At 46.0% G+C, this 21,084-nt stretch overlaps 1 protein-coding gene across 3 annotated transcripts in view; it reads right to left on the reverse strand.

The window, feature by feature from the left end:
* Positions 1-313: 313 nt before the first annotated feature.
* VAV1 (vav guanine nucleotide exchange factor 1) overlaps positions 314-21,084 on the reverse strand; it is a 49,961-nt gene continuing 29,190 nt past the window's right edge. For 2 of the 3 annotated variants that reach the window (XM_055342962.1, XM_055342960.1), the window contains 18 exons: positions 20,453-20,548; positions 20,178-20,246; positions 19,813-19,899; positions 19,625-19,710; positions 19,153-19,285; positions 18,731-18,840; positions 17,966-18,067; positions 17,636-17,733; positions 17,525-17,547; positions 17,307-17,352; positions 15,516-15,652; positions 15,112-15,177; positions 11,771-11,802; positions 7,814-7,930; positions 6,325-6,412; positions 4,298-4,412; positions 2,817-2,968; positions 314-845 (listed from right to left, as the gene is read on the reverse strand). In XM_055342962.1, the coding sequence (XP_055198937.1) occupies positions 792-845; positions 2,817-2,968; positions 4,298-4,412; positions 6,325-6,412; positions 7,814-7,930; positions 11,771-11,802; positions 15,112-15,177; positions 15,516-15,652; positions 17,307-17,352; positions 17,525-17,547; positions 17,636-17,733; positions 17,966-18,067; positions 18,731-18,840; positions 19,153-19,285; positions 19,625-19,710; positions 19,813-19,899; positions 20,178-20,246; positions 20,453-20,548 (1,611 nt within the window). In that variant the 3' untranslated portion in view covers positions 314-791. The remainder of the gene's footprint in view (positions 846-2,816; positions 2,969-4,297; positions 4,413-6,324; positions 6,413-7,813; positions 7,931-11,770; positions 11,803-15,111; positions 15,178-15,515; positions 15,653-17,306; positions 17,353-17,524; positions 17,548-17,635; positions 17,734-17,965; positions 18,068-18,730; positions 18,841-19,152; positions 19,286-19,624; positions 19,711-19,812; positions 19,900-20,177; positions 20,247-20,452; positions 20,549-21,084) is intronic. The other variant, XM_055342961.1, reaches the window with a different exon arrangement.

Raw genomic sequence — 21,084 nt, forward strand, 5'->3', positions numbered from 1 at the left:
CCTCCCAGATTAACGGGGCACATCCAAATCCTTGTCTCAGGCTCTGCTTCTGGAGAAGCCCAACCTAAGACAGTGACCATATAATTTATCACCCAAAGCAGGACACTTTGGAGAATGAAAGGGATCGTGATTAATAACTACACCAGGGCAATAGCCAAGAGTGTTGCAGATAAACCAAGAGGCACAGTCATTCCACTCAGTATTTCAGGACAATCAGCCAGATGTCTTGCATGTGCCGGGAGGGATGTGAAAGATGCAGAGGAACCAAACATGAAGCAGAAGCAATGACATCTCTGCAGGCGGCAGTGTGAGAGATAACCACCAAGCACCAGCTGTCTCCCCAACACCCCAGCGTCAAGCCCGCTGGAATTTAAGCCTGATCTTGGGGAAAACTAAGATGCTTCCTTTTAGCAGAATTGGATGGTAGTTGAGTTCTAGCACAGAAAAAAAACAAAGGAGAGTTACATTTTTGTGATCTGGAATCTGTGAGTGTAAAATTCTTTCCCATTCAAGTCCTCCTGAATGACAGCAGTCATTCCTCTCATGATTTTATTAGAAGCTGTTGCCTTGAGCCCCACCTTCTTGAGGGACCCCAAGAGAAAATCAGTGTGTTATAAATTAACCATGGCGGGCATCATCCCAGGAGCCCTGCCAGCTGGATGCTGGCCCTCCACAGTCCATCCTGGATTCTCAGCCCACTGGGACCTGTCACAGCCCCTCCTGGCCCTGGTGCCTGTTCATCCTGGGCTCAGAGCCTGGAGTTTCTCATCTCTCGGCCAGTGTGCCAAAGCTCAGCAGTATTCAGAATAATCCTCCTCCACGTAGTTGGAGGGGAACCAGCCAACCTGGAAAGAGAAGAGAAAGTAGTCAGGGCAGCTTCTGCACATTCCCTACTGTTCCTCAACATACCAGGCAGGTTCCCTTGCAGCCCCAAGGCCTGCGCACCTGACATACCTTCTACCCTAGAAAGTACATCCCTGAGATACACATGACTGACACCCCACCAAACACCTTCCAGAGTTCTCTATCACATGTCACCTTATTAATGAGGCCTTCCTGACTACCCTATTTAAAATTGCAAACCCTATCCACCCCCAACACTCCTTATCCCTGTTTTATTTTTCTCCATAGCACTTGTCAGCATCTTATTGATTATATATTACTTATTTATGGGCTTGTCATCTGTCCCCACATTCCCACTACAAAATGAGCTCCTCAAGGGTGGGGATTACTGTCTATTTTATTCATTAGATTCCCAAGAGCCTAGAACAGTTCCTGGCACACCAGAGATGCTTAATAAATATTTCTTAAAAGGATGGATGGATAGATCTATCCATCTTAAAACTTAAAAGTTGGATAGATAGATGGACAGATGAATCCATTATAGCCAAGATTTCCCAAAGGCACTCTCAAACCCCAAATGTCCTCCCCTACACATTGAACTAACCCTCCACAATTCCTTTTTTTAAGATTTTATCTCATTTATTTGAGAAAGAGGGAGAAAGAGAGAGAAAGAGAGAGCATAAGCGGGAGGTGGGCAGAGAGAGAGGAAGAAGCATTGACAGGCTGGGGAAAGGGCATTGAGCAGGAAGCCCAATGCAGGGCTCGATCCCAGGACCCTGAGATCATGACCTGAACCAAAAGCAGACACTTAACCTACTGAGCCATCCAGGTGCCCTCTACCCTCCACAATTCTCAACAAAACTGTTCACCTAAGCAATTATCTGAGGTGTTTTTTCACATATGTTTCCCCCAGTAGGATGCAAGTTCCTGATCAAACTTCACTCTTTAACAAAATTTTTTAAAGATTTTATTTATCTATTCATAAGAGACACACAGAGAGAAAGAGAGAGGCAGAGACACAGGCAGAGGGAGAAGCAGGCTCCATGCAGGGAGCCCAACGTGGGACTTGATCCCGGGACTCCAGGATCACACCCTGAGCCAAAGGCAGATACTTAACCACTGAGCCACCCAGGCGTCCCATTTAACAAATATTTTTAAGAAACCATTACAAGTGAAGCAGTATTCTAGAGACTAGGAATTAATTTATGGATAAAACAAATAAGACTCTCTGTCTTCGTGGGACAAAAATAAGACCTAGCTGGAAAAAAAATTTTTTTGAGGAACTTTGAGGTCCCTCCTGAAAGTCCGAATGCAGGTAGGCAAAAAAGTACCAAAGGCAAAAGTACAGTTCCAGTTATACCTCTTCATGCATTTAATATTTATTGAGCATCTATTATGCACCAGTCACTGGTGACACTGCCTCAAACAAGAGACAAAAATCCCTCCCTTCATGTCCTCCAAACACACCAATTATTCTCTCACCTCAGGTATTTGCACCTGCTGGTCCCTCTGGCTGGAATACTTTCCTCACCTCCTCCATGACCTTCTTGCTGGCTAACTTTACTCATCCCTCAGAGATCACCTTGGCCTCCAGAAGTCCTGCTGACCTGCTCCTACCCTGCCCTGTGATTCCCCATCTCAACCTTGACCACTCAGTGTTGTACCTGCTTGGTTACATGTCTATCATCTTCACTAGACTCTGAGTTTCATGAGGGCAGTGACTGTACCACACTCACTTTGTCATTTTTGTCTCCTCAGCACCCAGCAGAATGCCCAACACATAATATGTGCTCAGTAAATAAAGGCAAGTTGTGTAAATGAATGAAATCTTTATCTCCTTTCCTCCCCTCTGACCAGGGAAGACCCATAGGAGCCACTCCCCACCTGCTCCATTCCATAATTCCAGGCTCTAGTGCTATAGCCAGGTCACCCCATGCCCTTTCCCCAGCCTGTCAAGCTTTGCCCCAACTCACCCGGCCATAGATCTCCCCTCGCCACCAGCCTTGTTGCCCCTTCTTGTTAAGGATCTTGATGATGTCACCCTCCTTGAGAGACAGCTCTGATCGGTCCCGGGCACAGAAGTCATAGCGCGCTTTGGCTGTGCCAAAATATTTGGTGCTTCCTGCTGTGTGGGGGAGAGCAGAGGTGGGTAAAGAGCCTGGAGCAGACACCTGCCTGCCATCTAGGGACAGTTGAGGGGAGGAATGCTCTCAGGAGAGTAACATGAGGATGAAGAGTCCCTCAATACTTCTTCATGCAGAGTACTGAGTGCCCTGTGCTCTGAGTGGACACAACAGTACATCTGGAATCATCCTTCTAGCCCAATCACTATCCAAGTTTAGAAAATAATGCCATTTACGAATTTTTTAAATGGCTTCTATATGTTAATAGTGAAAGGAATAGAGGGAAGACATGGAGAAATTCATTCTAGGCTGTTCATATTAATTATCCTAAGAATACCAAGGGTCAAAAAAGAAGGGGAATACAAGGAAGACATACAGGGGAGAGAAATACAGAAAATTTTTCATAGTAAAATATTAAGTAACATTGTAGAATGGAAAATTAATTTTTAGTATTTCTGAAAATATGCTAAGATCCAAATTGACACCAGAGCAAAAAAGTAACAGTAACTTTGTACAGAAGTAACAGTAACAACAAAAGTAACGCAGACAAACACAAACATCTATCCCATTGGGTGATGAAGATCCTCTGATGATGACTGGAGTCCTGATGTTATATTGGTGTTGCTTTTTCAAAAATGTAACATTTTAATAATAATTAATCTTTAAATCTCTCTTTAAAAATTTTTGGCTATATAAGAATTCAGAAACTATGTGACTTTTCTGAAAAACATACATCAGGATGCACCCTAGCAAAATGAAATTTAAATCAGAATATGGAATTTTAAAAATAAAGGAAAACATGGGAAACAAGAAATACAGACAGAATCTGAATAATTCTTGATACTGCATTTGAGAAGCTACATGCAATTGTTAAGAAAGAATTCTAGAACCTATGTCATAGTGATTTTAATTCATAGCAAACTGTATCCAACATTTCCAGGTAATGTCAATGAACCTATGGGAGAGGGATGTAAAGGAAAAGAGAAGAAGGCATTAAAGATCTTGCCTTTTTGTGAGAGAATGTTATAGATACTAATTAATTCTTGATATTGACACAAAAATATAGGCTTAAAAGTACAGGTGAGGACGCTTCTGGTACCTAGTGTCCTCATCTTCCCAAATATAAAAACAACCTCTCTCCCACCTTCCATCCAAGCAAATCAACATGCAAACCACTCAAGAGCAAAGGCACTGACTTGTGTGAGAAGGAGCTCCCACTATTTAATAGATATGACCCCTATATGCCCACTGGAATGTCCATGGCATCCCCAAACTTGCCCTCTACAATAGGAAGGAGCTGGGACCACAGGCCCCCAGCCTGAGACCTCTACCTGGCGGTTTGCTGATGGCTCTCTTCTCAGGCTCCTTGAAGGGGAACTGCAGGGTGGTGTCCAGTGACTTGAAGCAGTCCTTTAGGGAATTCTGCTGGTAAAACTCCACCAGCTCCTGGAAGGACAGCAGGACAGATGCTATCCAATCAGGCCAGCTCACACGGGGCCAGAGCTGGAAGGAGTCACAGCTAACTCCTCAGGTGCAGCAGGTCCCCCCGTTCCAGCCTCCCTAGTAAGTGACTCCTTGACTGTTCCCCATGATGGGAAGCTCATTCCCTTCTTGAGCAACCAGGACCATTTTGTGGGGAAGAGATCACAGTGCCTAAAGCTGGTTCTCTTATTAACAAATTCTCTTCATAATAAATTTACCAAATAATCACCTTGCCTGATAATCAGCTCACCAAAATCAACTCCCCCATGGGTGTCAAGAGTCTTATTTTTGTAATTAATAATTATTATTATTATTATAATAAATTCTGCTTATTGAACATCTATTATGTGCTGGTCAGTATGCACTCACACATCATGAAAATCTAATAATCATGAAAGATGAATACATTCATGCTTCTCTCATTTTATAAATGGAGAAACTGAGTCACAGAGAAGCCAAGTTCCTGATCTGAGGTCCCACATCTGGAAAAGGGAAGATCCAGAATAGAGTCCCCTGGGGGAAGGGGCAGTAGAGTGTAGTAGGAAAGACAAAACAAAATGTCTCATGGTTTAGAGTTCTAGACTACAAAAATGCTAGTACCATGAAAGACACATACATGAAGAAGAAAGAAGAAGAAGAAGAAGAAGAAGAAGAAGAAGAAGAAGAAGAAGAAGAAGAAGAAGAAGAAGAAGAAAGAAGAAGAAGAAGAAGAAAGATTTTTAGAAGACTGGCAAACTATCACAAACAAAAAGAGACTAAGGAGATAAAAGCAAAATGCAATGTGTGATCCTTGATTATATACTGGAGGAAAAAAAAGAGCTATAAAAGGCATATTTGGGGCAATCAGGAGTTTGGAAAATAGACTGTATATTACATAATAATTTTCCATCAATGCTCAACTTCCTGGGTATAATCATGATACTGTAGTGAGATACAAGAATGTCTGGTTCTTCTGATATCCATGCTAAAGTGTTCTTGGGTGAAGGGTCTTGATGCCTGCAACTTATTCTTATATAGGGCAAAATAAATGTGTGTGATGGGGGAAGGGATTGACAGAGAGGGCACAAAAGATGTAGAATATTAATTAGTAAATGAAAGATTCACAGATGTTCATTTCACTATTCCAGTAACTTTTAGGAAATCTTTCAGAAATAAAACAATGAAGGGAAAATTTTTCAGAATCAAGTTTTGGGGGAGAAAAACATAGTGTAATAAAGGAGCAGTCCTTAACCTTTTAGGGAATCAAAGACCTGTTTGAGAATGGAGTCAAACCTGAGACACACGCCTCCAAATACGTGCAGCTATGTGCAAAATTCTGTATCTTCTTCCAGAGAACTCAGAGCTCCTCAAAGATCCACAGACCACAACTTAAATACACGTGCCTTAGGCCAATGGGCTTAAAATGTCTAAAAGTGTGCCCCAAATTACAGGGCACCAAGCAGAAGCAAAAATGCTTGGAAGGTGTTTGAATTCTCAGTGAAAAGATCATTGAACAGATGAGGCAAAGCTAAGTCTTGAAGTCTTACAGAAACAGGAGCTCTGTTCCTCTGTGATACGAGAAAAAGAATATCAGTTTCACCCGTGTGTGAAATAGAACCTCCTGCAGTGAGGTGAGAGGATTCACTAGAGTCCTATCCATAGCACATCTGGTCACCCAGTAAGTGTTGGCAAATGCTCACTGCTGTTACTCATCATCATCATCATCATCATCATCATGGGCCATTAGAGAATGAATTTAAGGCCAATAAGTTGCTCCATGGTGCTCTTGGAGGGGCTGCTCTGAGTAGGGGAAAGGGCGGTCCCAAGATGGGGCTTCAGGGAGGGCTAGATTCTCCCAGATTCTGATAGGCCAGGATTGAGGTAGATTGGTGCTTACCGTAAGCCCCCGGAAAGCCTTCTTCTCTGTAATCCGGTACAGTCCTTCTGCTGTCATGATTTTAATATGCTTGACCTCAACATTATACCTGGAAGCAGTGAGAGAGAGGCCCAGATAGTCACTGTGCCCTGACACTGGAGACTCAAGCTCATCGCCTGCCAAGTCTCAGCCCCCAAGCTATATACCCCAACCATGGTCTCAAACAATCTTGACAACTTCGGGGAAGAAACAACCATTGAAGCCCAAAGACTCAAGAAACTGCCTCCTGCTGCCCCAGCAGGATTCCCTTCCCTGGGGGAGGGGGAGAGGCCTTGAGGCTCTAAGCCTTGATATCTTCCCCTGTATATAGAAACCATCTTCCCTGATTCAGAGGTTGTTGAGAAGTCACAAAGATCTTGTAAAGAAAGCCACTTTCTAGAATAGAAAGGATGAGCGCTGTGCTTCTCCCAAGATGGAGAGCCTAGAATCTACAGGAGGGAAAAGAGACCCATTTCCACCAACATGGTGGACCACAAACTAGTAAGGACACAGAAGAGATATGCACTAATGTCAACACAGAAAACTAGATAACTCACCCCCCCCAAAAAAAAAAAATCTGACTACAGAAAACTAGAAATGATGAGGAAAAAAAAAAATGCTGAGCTCTCAAAAAAGTAAAGGGAAATCCCCAGAGGCCAAAAATGAGGTTGAAAGCAAAAACAGCTCACTGCATAAACTGCTACCCTACAGGGTTTGCTGATCTTGCTAACCAAGTAGCTTATGGCTTGACGATCCCACAGAAACATGGGATGAGTTACTGGGTCCATTGGAGGTGGAGAGTTAGCACTGAGACCCCCCCACACTCCATAAGCCTAGACTATCAAATGTGACATCCTCTAGAAAACCCACATGTCACTCACAGGGATGATAAGAAAGTTTATCTGTCTCAGACCCAAAACAGAAAAGTCACCCTTGAGAATGCAGAACCTCACACCTGCCCTCATGCAAGTTTGGGGTTTGACATAAACCCACACGCACAGACTAGGAAACTAAGGAATTAACCTAAAATGTTTAACCTGGAAGAAAAAATTAACCTGTTGGTGATCCCAACAGAAGCAAATGCAAAATTTCTGGAGACCCAAGTAGCATGAGATTCCCAACCAGGAAAGCCCCACTCAACATCACAAGACAAAATTACAAAACCGACCAGGAAACGAGTCACCATGAGTGAGAAGCTGCACACAACTAACAGGCATGAGTGAAGGGGTCCGCTAGCATTGTGTCCAGATGGCATTTCCGCCCCTTGCTAGAATGTGCTAAATGCCTTTTGGAGCCTGCCTGGGGGTCATTGCTCTTTCTTGTGGGCTGTCAGTCGAGTGAAAGGAATAAGATGGATAAAAACACCCAGGACACTGCAGGGTTTAATAAGAGATGTTTGTCATAACTACATTCCCTTCCTCCCAGGTTCCTGCAGCGCCCAGGTCATAGGGGTCAGGGAGGGAGGAGTTACTTAATGCTGATGGCAAATTCTGCTGTGTCCTTCACCCTCTGCCGCACCAGGAACGTCCCATCTGAGCGGTTGGTGAGGATACTTTCTGCCCCTGAGCGCTCCATGGGGCCGGCGTACCTGTCAAGATACACCAAGGAGAAAGGTCCACACTGCCCCAGTGCCTGGGCCCCCACATTGCCATATGGGGGCCGCTCTTCCCCTTCCATCCCTGTGATTTTTAAGTTGGTGACAGTCCCAGGGCAGGCTGTTCCAAGATGGGCCACTTTGGCATGATGGCCATTTTGAGTTAAAAAGTGATCAAAATTCAGCAGATTTAGGAAAAACGTGACATTCCTATGAAGTGCATTCCTTCCCTTGGATGTCCCACACCCTTATCCCTTTCTTCCTAGTGCAGGATGACATCTGCCTCGTTTTGCTTGACTGTCTTGGAATTTCAGTGTCCGTGTGGATTCCCCGGGCATGCAAAATTAAGTTTGATTTTTCTCCTATTAATCTATCTCATGCCAGTTTGATTCTTAGTCCTGCTAGAAGGACCTTGAAGGAGACAGGAATTCTTGTCCTTTGATGCAGAGCAAGCAATTGGTAATCTAAGTAAATGGTCCTCCTGAGTTCTAGGAGTTTGTGCTGGCATGTTTTCTGCCTACAGTTTATCAGCAGGTTGGTCACAAGTCCTGGAAGCCTGGACTTGAGGTTGGCACCTGAAGTGGGGGCAGTCTGGTGGGAACTCAGCCTTAACCTGTGGGGTCTGGTGCCATGTCCAGGTGAGTAGTGTCCAAAATGACCTAAATTGTAGGACACCTGGCTGAGAGGGAAGAATTGCAGAACTGTTTGGGGGTGGGGAAAACCCCACACATTTGGTTGAGAGGGTGAGTATAGAAAAACAGGTTTGTTTGTTTTTTTTCCTTAAATCTGGAATTTGGCATTGCTTGGATGGACATTTACTGGGTCCCCAATGTATGCCCCTCTCTGTGACCGCCAGGATAGAAACTGGGTGAGAAGAATGAGACACAAGCCCCAGGTACAAACTGTGAAGAGAGAACCCAAACATTCCACCATCAACATAAGTGATAGCAAAGAGGTAAGGAGTGTTTTATTTTTTTTTTAATTTTTATTTACTTAGGATAGTCACAGAGAGAGAGAGAGAGAGGCAGACACAGGCAGAGGGAGAAGCAGGCTCCATGCACCGGGAGCCTGATGTGGGATTCGATCCCGGGTCTCCAGGATCGCGCCCTGGGCCAAAGGCAGGCGCCAAACCGCTGCGCCACCCAGGGATCCTGTAAGGAGTGTTTTAATACAATACTTTTAAAAATCAAAATGATTGACAAAGCAGTCATAGAGGGAGTGAGGCACCCACACACACTGCCCCGTGGACGGGCCCTGAACATACAACACTCGGGGCAGGAACTAGACAGAGAAGGACACACGGCACATGATTCCACGTGTATAAATCATCCAGAATAGGCTCCTCCACGGACAGGAAGGTGTTAGAAGTGGGTGTGGGTGCTGGGGGCCTGGGGGTGACCACTAATGGGGTCAGGCTTTCCTTTAGGGGATGGAATGTTCTGGAGTTATAATGGTGATGGCCATGCAACCTTGCAGATGCCCTAAATGCCAATGGATACGAATATATTTATGCTGTAGACACAAATATGTAACATAAATAATATATATTAGTCATAAATAATACACAATTATGGATGATATTTAAGTGTGAATATGAATGTATTATGCTATAAATATAAATATGTAACATATATAATATATACTAATTAAAGGTCATAAGTAACTATAGATGATATATAAAGGTGAACATGAATGTATCTGTGCTGCAAATATAAACAGAACATAAATAATATACATTAATTAGAGGTAATATGTAACTATATAGAATACATACATGTAAATATGTAACAGAAATGTAAATATTAATATAAATGCCACTTCAAATGGTTAATTGTATGTTATATGGATTTCAACTCAGTTTTAAAAATTAATGCAAAAAGGGATCCCTGGGTGGCTCAGTGGTTTAGCGCCTGCCTTTGGCCCAGGGAGCGATCCTGGAGTCCTGGGATCGAGTCCCAAGTCGGACTCCCAGCATGGAGCCTGCTTCTCCCTCCTCCTGTGTCTCTGCCTCTCTCTCTCTCTCTCTCTCTATGTCTATCATAAATAAATAAATAAATCTTTAAAATATATATATTAAAAAATAAATAAATAAAACTAAAAATTAATGCAAAAAAATCCATAGTGAACAAAATGTCAGGGCTTTAAATAAAGACAAGACCTGACTCCGTACTTGGGGTTCCCTGCATCATCTCTTTCTACACCAAGCCCTGTCAGACCTCATCTTTATTTACAATTTTGATATTTTGCTTATCATGGATTTTGTTCACCTTCCTTTTTTTTTTTTAATTAAGCAAGCTCTATGCCCAACAAGGGGTTTAAACTCCCCACCCCAAGATCAAGGTTGCGTGCTTCCTGACTGAGCTAGCCAGGCACCCCTGTTTGCCTTGCTTTTATTTTAAGTGCTGCACTGAAATATTATGGATCTTGATCCCTGAGTTTTTGAGGGCCCCTTAAATTCTGTGCCTGAAATGAATCACCCAGTGCCAGGCATGACGATGACTGCATCTCAGCAGGGGAAGGCAGAGAAGGGGTTTGAATCCTGGCTCTGCCACTTGGTTGCTCTGTGACCTCAGGAACTGATTTTGCCACTCAGAGCCCTAATTTCCTCCTCTGAAAAGAGGAAGCTAAAACTGCCCCCACGGAGTGACAGTTCTGACCACTGGCAGTAACGCAGCTGATGTACCTTGTATGCGGTTGGCGCTGGGGAAATGTGAGCATCATTACGCCCCTTGTGTTACTATGACTTTTGAGGGGCAGTAAAGTCTGGCTCTGGAGTCAAGCAGGTAGGTTCCATCTGATCTCCGTCATTTCCTCACTGTGTGACACTGAACAAATCACTTCCCCTCCCTAAGCCTTGGTTTCCCCCTTCTTTGTCAAAAGGGAGGAAGAAGAGCAAAGAGCTATTATGAGAATTCAAAGTGCTCATCAAAGTGCTCATCAAAGTGCTGACATGGCAGTCGTACAAACAATCCTGTATAACATCATCTAAGATGCCAGCAATCATAAAAGGCACTGTTCTTTCACAGGCCATTGTGAAATAAAAACTCCTACCCATAAAATGAAGCAGAAGACTGATCTTCCACTGGTGGTAAAAGCCATTCCAATGTCAGAGATGTTAAAATATTTCTTTAAAAATGTGCATTTTAGAATTGATGGAATGTAGTCATAATAATATGGTCACAATAATAACAGAGCTAATCTAATTGCAGAAAATAAAGTGCTTACTGTGTGCCAGGCATGGGACTGCGTGCCAGGCATGGGACTAAGAATTTGACAGGGAACAGCCCATGGAAGCCTTATAACAACCCTATAAAGTAGATGTCGGTATTAATCTATTTTCCAGAAAGGAAAGCTGAAGCCCAGAGAGGTTGAGTTACTGGCCCAAGGTCACATAGCTGGGAAATGTTGGACTCAGCATTTGAACCCAGGTCAGAAGCAACACTGACTTCTGGGCTCCAGAAGCAACACTGTAAACCTCCACCCCTCACTGTTCTACCTACAATAAGTGTTCAAAAACAGGAAGGAGGGGCTGCTGTTACCATCCCCACCATCATTTTCCTTCCAGTGAGACCCTAACGTCCCAAAGTCAGGGAGCCTCTTTTGTTTTTCTAGCCCCTTAGCAGCCCTGGGTGCAGGGCTCAGTCTAGCAGTTAATACCCACAGTTCAAAAAATGAATAACTGGTTGGTTTAGAGGCCCCTTCAAACCCAACCTCGGAACCCACTCAGAGGTCTCAAGTTGAAAATAAGTTCTGTATGTTGGCAAATTGAACACCAATAAAAAATAAATTTATTATTAAAAAAAGAAGAAGAAAAAGAAAAGTAGTTCTACTCACCAGAGATGAACGGACAGGTCCTGAGGGGGACCCTGGGGACACAGACAGAGATTGGAACTTAGGATAAAGAGCCCAGGTTGGCAACAGACTGCAGAGCACTCCATTCATTCACTGTCATTTACTATCATTCATTCCACCATCCTTTCCTGAATGCCAGCACTGTGCTATTCACTAAAGATGCAGCCTCAGCGTCTAGTGGGAGAGACTAGTCCACTTCCAACAGGGACTGTCTGGCCACCTGTTTTAGCATAACCCTCAAGCCAAGAATGGGTTTCATATTTTTAAATGGTTACCAAAATTAAAGGAAGAATAATATTGCCTGGCATGGGAAGATGGGATGAAATTCACATGCCAAGGTCCATAAATTCAGTCGCTATTGGAACATGGTCACACCCTCTCATTTACACACTGTGGCTGCTCTTGAACTACTCTGGCAGAGGTGAGAAGTCACAAAGAGAGCCTGTGACCTGTAAAGATGAGAATCTACATTTTCTGTCTATTTACAGAAAGCTCAACCCGTAGTCTGAATAAATGCAAAGGTGCTCACTTCCACCACATCAGGATGGTTACTGTAAAGAAAACAAAACAAACAAAACAAAAAGAGAAGATAGCAAGTATTGGCAAGGATATAGGGAAATTGGAAATCTTGTATTACTGGCAGAAATGTAAAATGGTACAACCGCTATCAAAACAGATGGTAGTTCCCCAAAAACTAAAAATAAAATTACCATATGACCCTGCAATTCCTTTTCTAGGTATCCACCCAAGGGAATTAAAAACAGGGGTTCAAAGAGCTATTTATACATCCATGTTCATGGCAACATTATCCATGTTAGCCAAAAGGTATGTGTCCATCAAGAGATGAACAGGTTAACAAAATGTGGTGTGTACACACAATGGAATATTGTTCAGCCTTAAAGACAGAAGGACATTCAGACACTTGCTACAACCTGGATGAACCTTGAGACATTATGCTCAGTGCAAAAGCCATTCTCAAAAGGACCAATTCCACTTATCTGAGGTCCCTAAAGGAGTCAAAGCCATAGAGACAGAAAGTAGATGGTGGGATCCAGGGCCTGAGGGAAGGGGTGGGGAGTTTAATGTTTCACGGGGACAGAGTCTCAGCTTTGCAAGATGAAAAGAGTTCTGGAATTGGATGGTGGGGTTGGTTATACAACAGTGTGAATGTACCTCATGCCACCAAACTGTACACTTAAAAATGGTTAAAATGGTAAATTCTATGTTATGTGTGTTTTACCATAATTTAAAAATAGTAACAATAAAAAGAATGAGGAATAACCTATCTCGTTGCAAAACATCACCCCAAAAGAAAATCCATACATATCACCCATTAAACAGTCCCTATTCCTTCCACCTCCTGGGAGTATCTGGGAACTCTTAATTTGCTTTCTTTCCCTGTGGATTTACCTATTTTAGATATTTCATGTAAATGAAATGATTGCAGAATGTACTTAATGCCACTGAAGTGTGCACTTTAAAATGGTTAATTTTATGTTTTTCAAATTTCACCTCATTTTTTTAAAGAGAAAAAAGAATGAAATGTTCTATGTACAGTAGTATGGAAAGGTCCCAGGATATATTAAGGGAAGGGGGCTGCAAAACAGTGAGTATGAAATCTTTTGAACAAATCGTGGGGGAAATGAGAATCTGTATTTGTATCCACTTGTATGTACATTAAGAAACTCCAAGAGGCACACAGAAAACAAATAACAGTTGTAAGGTAGGTGGTGCCAGGAGGATGGAATCCTTGAGTAGAAAGGGGAATTGTCATTTTTTCTATCTTTTTTCTGAGCCTTCATTGTAATGGGAGAGGAGGAGGCTAGGATGGGTGTAGCTTTAAAAAGGCAGTACATTTAGGAGGCAGAAATTGGAGAGATGCCCAGATCTTGGCTTTTGAATGCCATGTCCCACTGAAAGGACCAGAGCTCCTTGGGGGAAATGGTTGATTCCAAGACTGGGGCATGGAAAGTACAAGGTAAGTCTGGTATTATGCCAGAAAATAAGGAAGAGCTCAGAGAATAATAGGGATATATTAAAAGGACAGATAGGGCTTCCGTTGGCCAAAGGTGGGACAATTTTAAAGAATCCATGAGCATTCCTGAGATATGTGCATACAAACCTGATTGATTAGCAGATAGACAGATACCCAGCTACACAGATACATAGATGCTTGATACATAGATCAATACATAAATGATTAATGGATACACAGAGACACAGATAGATACCTAGATGATCATTAGATACATAGATAACTGATAGGTAGGTTGATTGATTAGGAGATAGCTCGTCCTTACAGTAGAACATCTGCTAAAAAACTTGGACAGAATGATAAAGTTGGAAATGCATCATGTAGCTTCACAGCAGAGAAACCCAGAAGACCCAGGCCAAAAAAGAAAAAAAAAATCACTAAAAGATAGTTGGGGGGGGGTTGTCAAAACTTAAATATGGACAATAGATTAAATCATAGCAAGCATAATCTCAATGTCAAGTGTCAAATTCATGATTGTTAAAATCATGCTATGGTAATGTAAGAAAAAGTTCTTGTTCTTAGGAGGTATTTAGGGATTAAAGGAAAATATGTCTGTAAACCACCTTTTAAATATCTCCAGAAAAAATAATATGAATTTCTAAAATAAAACGTGCAGAGATAGAGCAAATGAAAGAGCAAATGGGACAAAATGCTGACAGCTGGTGGATCTGGGAAAAGGCTATTTGGAGTTCTTTGCATTATTCTAGCAACCATTCTGGAAGTCTGAAATGATACAAAATGAACAAAAATGATACAAAAGCAACAAAACAGGAGAGAGTTTCCCTCTGCAGGTTCCTGTTTGGGCTGTGAAGCAGCCAGAAGAGCATCTGCGGTGAGGGAGGGAGGTCTGGGGAGAGTGGGAAAGATGTGAGGTCACTGTAAGGCGAGGGGGTCAGGCCAGCAGAGGACTGCTGAAAAACAGGCCAGGCACAGTGTGGGCAGGTGTGTCCGCAGGAGCTGGGCCAGGAGGCATGGGTGGCACGGCTCCTGGCGAGACAACATTCACTGCCTCTGAAGGAAGCCAGGGACGGGCCAGGCCTCTGAGCCCCTGCTCCTTCTCCTTTACAAGGGCGAGGACTTTCATACAAGAATCAAGGGAGAAAGGACTGGTCATCATTCTGCATGTGGCCCCTACTCTGGGCTCAGGTTTGGCAGAATGTGGACTTCAGGAATGACCTTACCATGATGGGCAGCCCCTCCCTATCTCAGCAGTGTCACCCCTTCTTGCCCTCACACGACCCTTTCTGGAACCCCTTGCCCTCACTCCATCCCGATCTCAGGCACTCACATGCACGTAGGGCTTGACTCTGTTACAGGGAAACCAGCCAACTTCATTGGTAGCCGTGTTTCTGCCCTAAAAGGCCAGGAGGGAAAGACATGGACAGAGAGGTTATAGGCATTCATGTTTGTGTGTGTGCTGAACTTTCTACCCAGTGGCCACGCTGTCTGTCCATCTATCTCGCTGTGACCTGCATGACCCACGGAGTGCCAGCCAGTATCAGCTTCCCGGGAAGATGGCCAGCTCGGAAGAGCCGATCCAGTCCTAGAAATCCCCATGTATATCACCCTCCCCAGATGCCTCCTCCAGACCAGCCTCTCCTGCCAGCGTCACTTCCCGGGACTGCCTGCACCCATGACCCCACATTCAGGTCCTTCTCCATCAATCCTATGGTCCTATGGCTCAGCCTGTACCTCCCACCAGTTCTGTTCAGCCTCAGCCTTGGTGAGCTCCACGATGTCTCCAGGGTTGAGCCGTAGAAAAGGTCCAAAGGCTCCAGGGGGTGGAGGAAGCCCATAGTACTCCTGACACACCTCCATCTTGGGCAGACCTGGAGGGGAGGGATGGTGGTGGCTTGGTGTGGTTAGTGGTCAGGGATTTTCAAACCTGAGTCTCAAGGCCCACCAGGATGGTGAAAATTAGAGGCTGACAGCACCAGGTGGTGGTGAGGAGGTGGAGCACCTGAAATTCTACGTTGCTGCTGGGAGTCCACTTTGGACAACAGTCTGGCAATATCTCTCCAAAGCTAAATAGATGTCCACCTTGTGACCTGATAATTTGACTCTGGCATATGTGACCAAGAGAAACAAATGCTCAGGTCCACCAAAAGTTCTAGACAAGCTTACTTCACAAGAGCCAAAATCTGGCAACGACCCAATGTCCTCAATAAAATAGATACACTGAGTGTGATATAATCATGCAATGGAATCCTAGACAGCAGTGACCAAACTGAGTCTCATTGACATGACACTTGACTCAAGAAGCCAGATGCGGGAAGAGGACATACCACATGAGTCCATTTTTATGAAGTTCAAAGAAAAGCAAAACTCATCTATGGTGACAGAGGTCTAAGAGTGGTCCCCTCTGAGGTCAGGTGGGTACTGACCAGCAGCACTGGAAACTTTCTGTGTGGTGGAGATATTCAATAGTGCAGTCCGGTAGGACAATCACTGGCCAGAGGTGGCTATCTGTCCCCCAACACTGGTCTGAGAGTTTCCGGAGGACAAGCAGCACAGCTATTTTAGCTGTTTGCCCCAGACAACTTATACAGTAGATGCTAAACACAAATAACCCATCCCTGGTGTAATTCCACAAAATTCATTAACATAAGAATGAGTCCAGCCTCTCCCCTCCGCCATTGAGCTAAAAAGAATCCATGTCCTCCACTTCCCCATCCTCCTGGTGGAGGGCACTTTGCTGAGACTATATATCATAATCAGATTCTGTGGCAAGGAATCAAGAGGAGAGGAGGTGAGAACTATCAGAGGCGTGCCTAGTTGACCAAGGCTAGAGAAGGCATCTGTCAGAGAGTAAGAGAAAAGAGGGAGTGGATAAGAAAAGTGGATGGTAAGAGAAAGAGCATCTTTAAAAAAAAAAAAGATTTATTTTTTTAGAGAGAGGGAGAGTAAGGAGGAGCGGCAGAGGGATACAGAGAGAATCCCAAGCAGACTCCCCGCGGAGTGTGGAGCCCGACGTGGGGCTCAGCCTCACGACCCTGAGACTATGACCTGAGCTGAAACCAAAAGTTGGATGCTTAACCCATTGAGCCAGTCAGGGGCCCCAAGAAAACACATCTTAAGGACTGTTATTATCAATGCATTCTTTTCCAAGCACTTGAGCAAAGCAAGTAAAGAATCTAAGTTAGTTATTTTTAAATTCCTTTCAGGGAGACGCCCGGGTGGCTCAGGGTTGAGCGTCTGCCTTTGGCTCAGGGCATGATCCTGGTCCAGGGATTGAGTCCTGCATTGGGCTCCCTGCGAGGAGCCTGCATCTCCCTCTGCCTATGTCTCTGCCGATCTCTCTGTGTCAAATAAATAAATAAATAAATAAATAAATAAATAAATAAATCCTAAATTCCTTTCAACTTTCTAGGCCTAGAACAAATGAATCACAGCTTTATAAGCAGCACATTATGTGGTTGATAATACAATTGTTGAGATCTGAGGCAAAGACCAGATTTCCTCCCGCCCCACATTTGGACTCACCCAGCTCATTCCTCTTTTTGTCCTGAGCCCGGCGATGTGGCTTATCCTGGAGGGAGAGACCAAGAAAGCAAGCGTGGATACCTAGGCCCAGCCTGGGACTTCCTCAACCCCTATGGGGGCACCCAGCAAAGGGCCATGCCCATTGCTGGGGTCTCCTGGGTCACCCCTCCTTATCCCCCATGATTTTCCATGCAGAGAAAGGAGCATGGGGGTCTCACCTTTTTCATAGTTCCTGAAAAATCTATGGGAGAGAAAAGGAAGTAGCTAAGATGGGAAATCCCCCCACGCAGAACCAAGCCGACCTCCCACCCTTTCTCCCATTGGTATACCTTGCCCATGTCGGCCACACGGAGGGACCCTCCCCAGACACTCCTTGTGTGCAGGTGCCCGGCACCGATGACAACGGTAGCCCTGATAGAAGGTGCCTCTGGGACACAAAGGCGAGATAAAGCAAAGTCAGTGATGTTGAACAGACACAGCCAATCATTTTGCCAAGGGTCCCCTTGGGTTCTCTTTAGGGCAGGAGAGACATGGGGAAGCCAAAGCTCAAAGGAGAGCCTCCTGCCTTCCAACTCAGGGGGAAGACGGCCAGAGGAGCCCTTCTAAGGAAGAAAAGATACCCAAACCCAGGCCCCAGGCCCATCCTCCCAGACTCCCACCTCAGCAGCATCTGGCAAGCCTTGCACGACGTGGTCTCCTCAAAGGAGAACATCTGGAAGTCATGCCCATTGGCAGTAGCGTTCTCGGGGTAGATGTTGGAGCTGGAGAGGGGAGAGAATTCCATGCAATGGAATAGTATTCAGCACACAAGGGAATGAAGTACAGACACGTGCTGCCACTTGGACGCATCCGTGCAGCCGTATTGGATACGCTGCCCGAAGCATATTGTGCCTCTCGGCCTGCCCACCGATGGGCATTAGGGCCGTTGCCACGTTTTAGCTATTGTGAATAGTGCTGCTATGAACATGGGTGGAGACTATAAAGCAAATTGGTTGTCAGGGGCTGGTGTTGGGGGGTGAGGGGTGGGGAGTGATGGCTTCATGGCTGCAGGGTTTCCTTTTAGGGGATGAAAATGCTCTGGAACTTGACAGAGGTGATGGTTGCACAACACTGTAATGTACTAAATGCCACTGAATCATATGCTTGAAAAAGCTAAATTTTTGTTACATAAATTTCACCCCAAGAAGAGAAAGAAAAAGAAGGAGGAAGAAGAGGAGTCTGTCCAGGCTGGTGACTGAAGCTCACACAGAACCTCGGCTTTCTGAGCATGCAGACAGCATCAAAAGCCTATCCCTCCCAGTTTCCAGATGAGGAAACTGAGGTTCACAGTGGCCCTACAGAGCGGAGCACAGAATTGCCTCTCGGCCTCTGCCCGCATGTAGAGTCTTCTGAGGACAGGAGGATGGAGGAGGAAGGGATCTCACATGGCCATCTCGAACTGCTCCATCCACTTCTTCTTCAGTTCTCGTGTCTTGAAGAACAGCTCATAGCCCTGGACACCTTGGTCCTCGATCAGGAGAAACATATGAGTCCACTGCAGGGAAGCAGAGCTCAAAATGAAGGCACCCACTCTGCAGAGCGGGGACCACATGCCCCCTTTACCCCTACTCCTGTGGGGAGAAGAGGGTCAGGCCTATAACAGCCTCTCTACCCTCCAGAGAACCAGGCACAGGTACCTGCCTATGGGTCTGCCCAGGAGAACCAAATACACATCCATAAATCTAAAATCACACACACACACACACACACACACACACACACACACTGGAATTCTAAAGGTCAAGCGGGGAGGCTTGGGCTAGGGCTTCCCAGCACTGGGGATCCCAGTTTCAGCCTCAGGACCCACCTTCTTGTTTTCTCGCTCTCCAGAGGAGTCATCTCGAACCTGGAAGCTATGCAGGTTCACAAAGTCCTTGAGGTCGTAGGAGTCCCCTCGGCGCTTACAGATGAGAAGAGCTTTGTCGAGCAGGAAGGCGTACCTGAGAGCGGCTGGGTCAGGTGCCTTGTCTGGCTCCCCCCAGGGGTCCTCACCAGCTCCCCACTCGCTCGATCTCCTCCACCATCCAGGCCCCACCCTGCTGTCCATCTAGGATTCCTGCTCTTCTCTTCTTCGGCCAACTTGGCAGTGCCCCCCTGTCTATCCATCCTGACTTCACCCAGAAGATCCATACTGGTCCCAGCACCTGTTGGTCTTGGCTCTACACACACGTCCACGCTGGTCCTGCCGTTTGTCCACCTAGGCTCCATCCCCTGGTATAACTAGAAATCTGGCCCCGCCTCTTCCCAGGCTCTACCCTATATCTGTTGGCTCTGCCCACCTGTCCATCTTGGAGCGCCGCTCCACTGAGGTGATCTTGAGCTCCCCATCAATCTTCGGCCGGCCATAGTGGGCCAGAGACTGGTCCTATGCAGCAGGAAGGGGGTCTAGCAAGGGGCCACCAAGGAAGATACCACATACCCTCCCCTCATGGCCACACACCTGGCTATCCCTGCCCTACCCCCTCACCAGGTTCTCGATGGACAGCTGGAAGTTGGTGATCTGCCGCAGTGTCTCGTTGTCCCGCTTGACCTCGTTCACACACTGTGCCAGGTCCTGAGGGTAGAACGAGGGTGAGCCTGGACACTGCCTCCCCAGCCCACCCAGTCCCCTACCTGGCTGGGGATAGGGGGTCAGCCCCTCCACTCAGGAGGTATAGAGAGGTATAGAGAGGGTATCCCCATCATGTCCTGTACCCAAGGAGGAGGCTGGGAATCACTCACTGGGTCATGTAGGCATGTCACTGTTGGTGAGAGGAGGGTTGCCTGTGGGTGTGACTGTGTGCCTGGGCTGCACTGCCTTGAAGGCATATGTACCTGTGCGTGACCACTCACCCTCATGGCATCCAAAGCCAGCCGCAGGTTCTCCTTCTCCACTGCATCCTGCGTGTGTTTGACCAGCTCCTGCATGACCCACAGAGACAGACATCTTCATGACCTGGGCCTGCCCTCTCCTCTTGGGAGCCCTCCAGACACGCCTGGCCTCCCAGCTTCCTCCTTCCTCCCAGAGGGTCCTAGAGCTCAGCCCCTGGAAGCCAGCTCCACCCCACTCCTAGGACACAGAGAGGAACAGAGACCAAGCCCTTGCCTAGGGGCCCCCACTCATGCACCTGGAGCAGGAGGTGGTACTTGAGCACCCGCTGCATGGGTACCATCAGCAGGTCCCGCAACGTGAACCTCCCATTGTTGGCTCGCTGAGAACATTCCTGGGGGGTCAGAGAGAGAGAGAGATGAGCAAGATGAGTGGAGACAGGTGTTGATTTTTCTAGAACTGGAACCATCATATCTCCCCTGAGGAAATGGTGAAGAATTTCCTGGAAAGCTGGCAAATACTGCCTGGGGCAGAAGCCCGGGATTCCATCAGCTGAGTGGGGCTGGTGAGGGAGAGACGGACAGGTCTGCAGGGTCTCCACTCTGGAGACCAATGAGCCTGATGTATGGCACACACAGGTGGCTCCTCATCATCTCTGCCCTGTCTGTGCTTCCAACGGACACACTGGGCCAGGGTGGGGCTCAGCCCAGGATGAGGGCTCGGTGTGAACTTGAAGCTCAGCCTGGACTTGGGGCAGCCCCTGAACTTGGGGCTGGGGGTCAGGATGGAGTCAGAGTTCAGTTCAGGGTGAGGACCTCGACCTGGTGTCAGGGCTGAGTGCAGAGTCGGGGTTCAGCTGGGATTAGGGCTCCGTGCTCCCATCTACCTCCTTCTGCTCCATTTCTCCCACTCGCCTGGTCAGTACCTCCC

This window comes from Nyctereutes procyonoides, unplaced genomic scaffold (assembly GCF_905146905.1).
Source record: "Nyctereutes procyonoides isolate TBG_1078 unplaced genomic scaffold, NYPRO_anot_genome, whole genome shotgun sequence".
Taxonomy (NCBI): domain Eukaryota; kingdom Metazoa; phylum Chordata; class Mammalia; order Carnivora; family Canidae; genus Nyctereutes; species Nyctereutes procyonoides.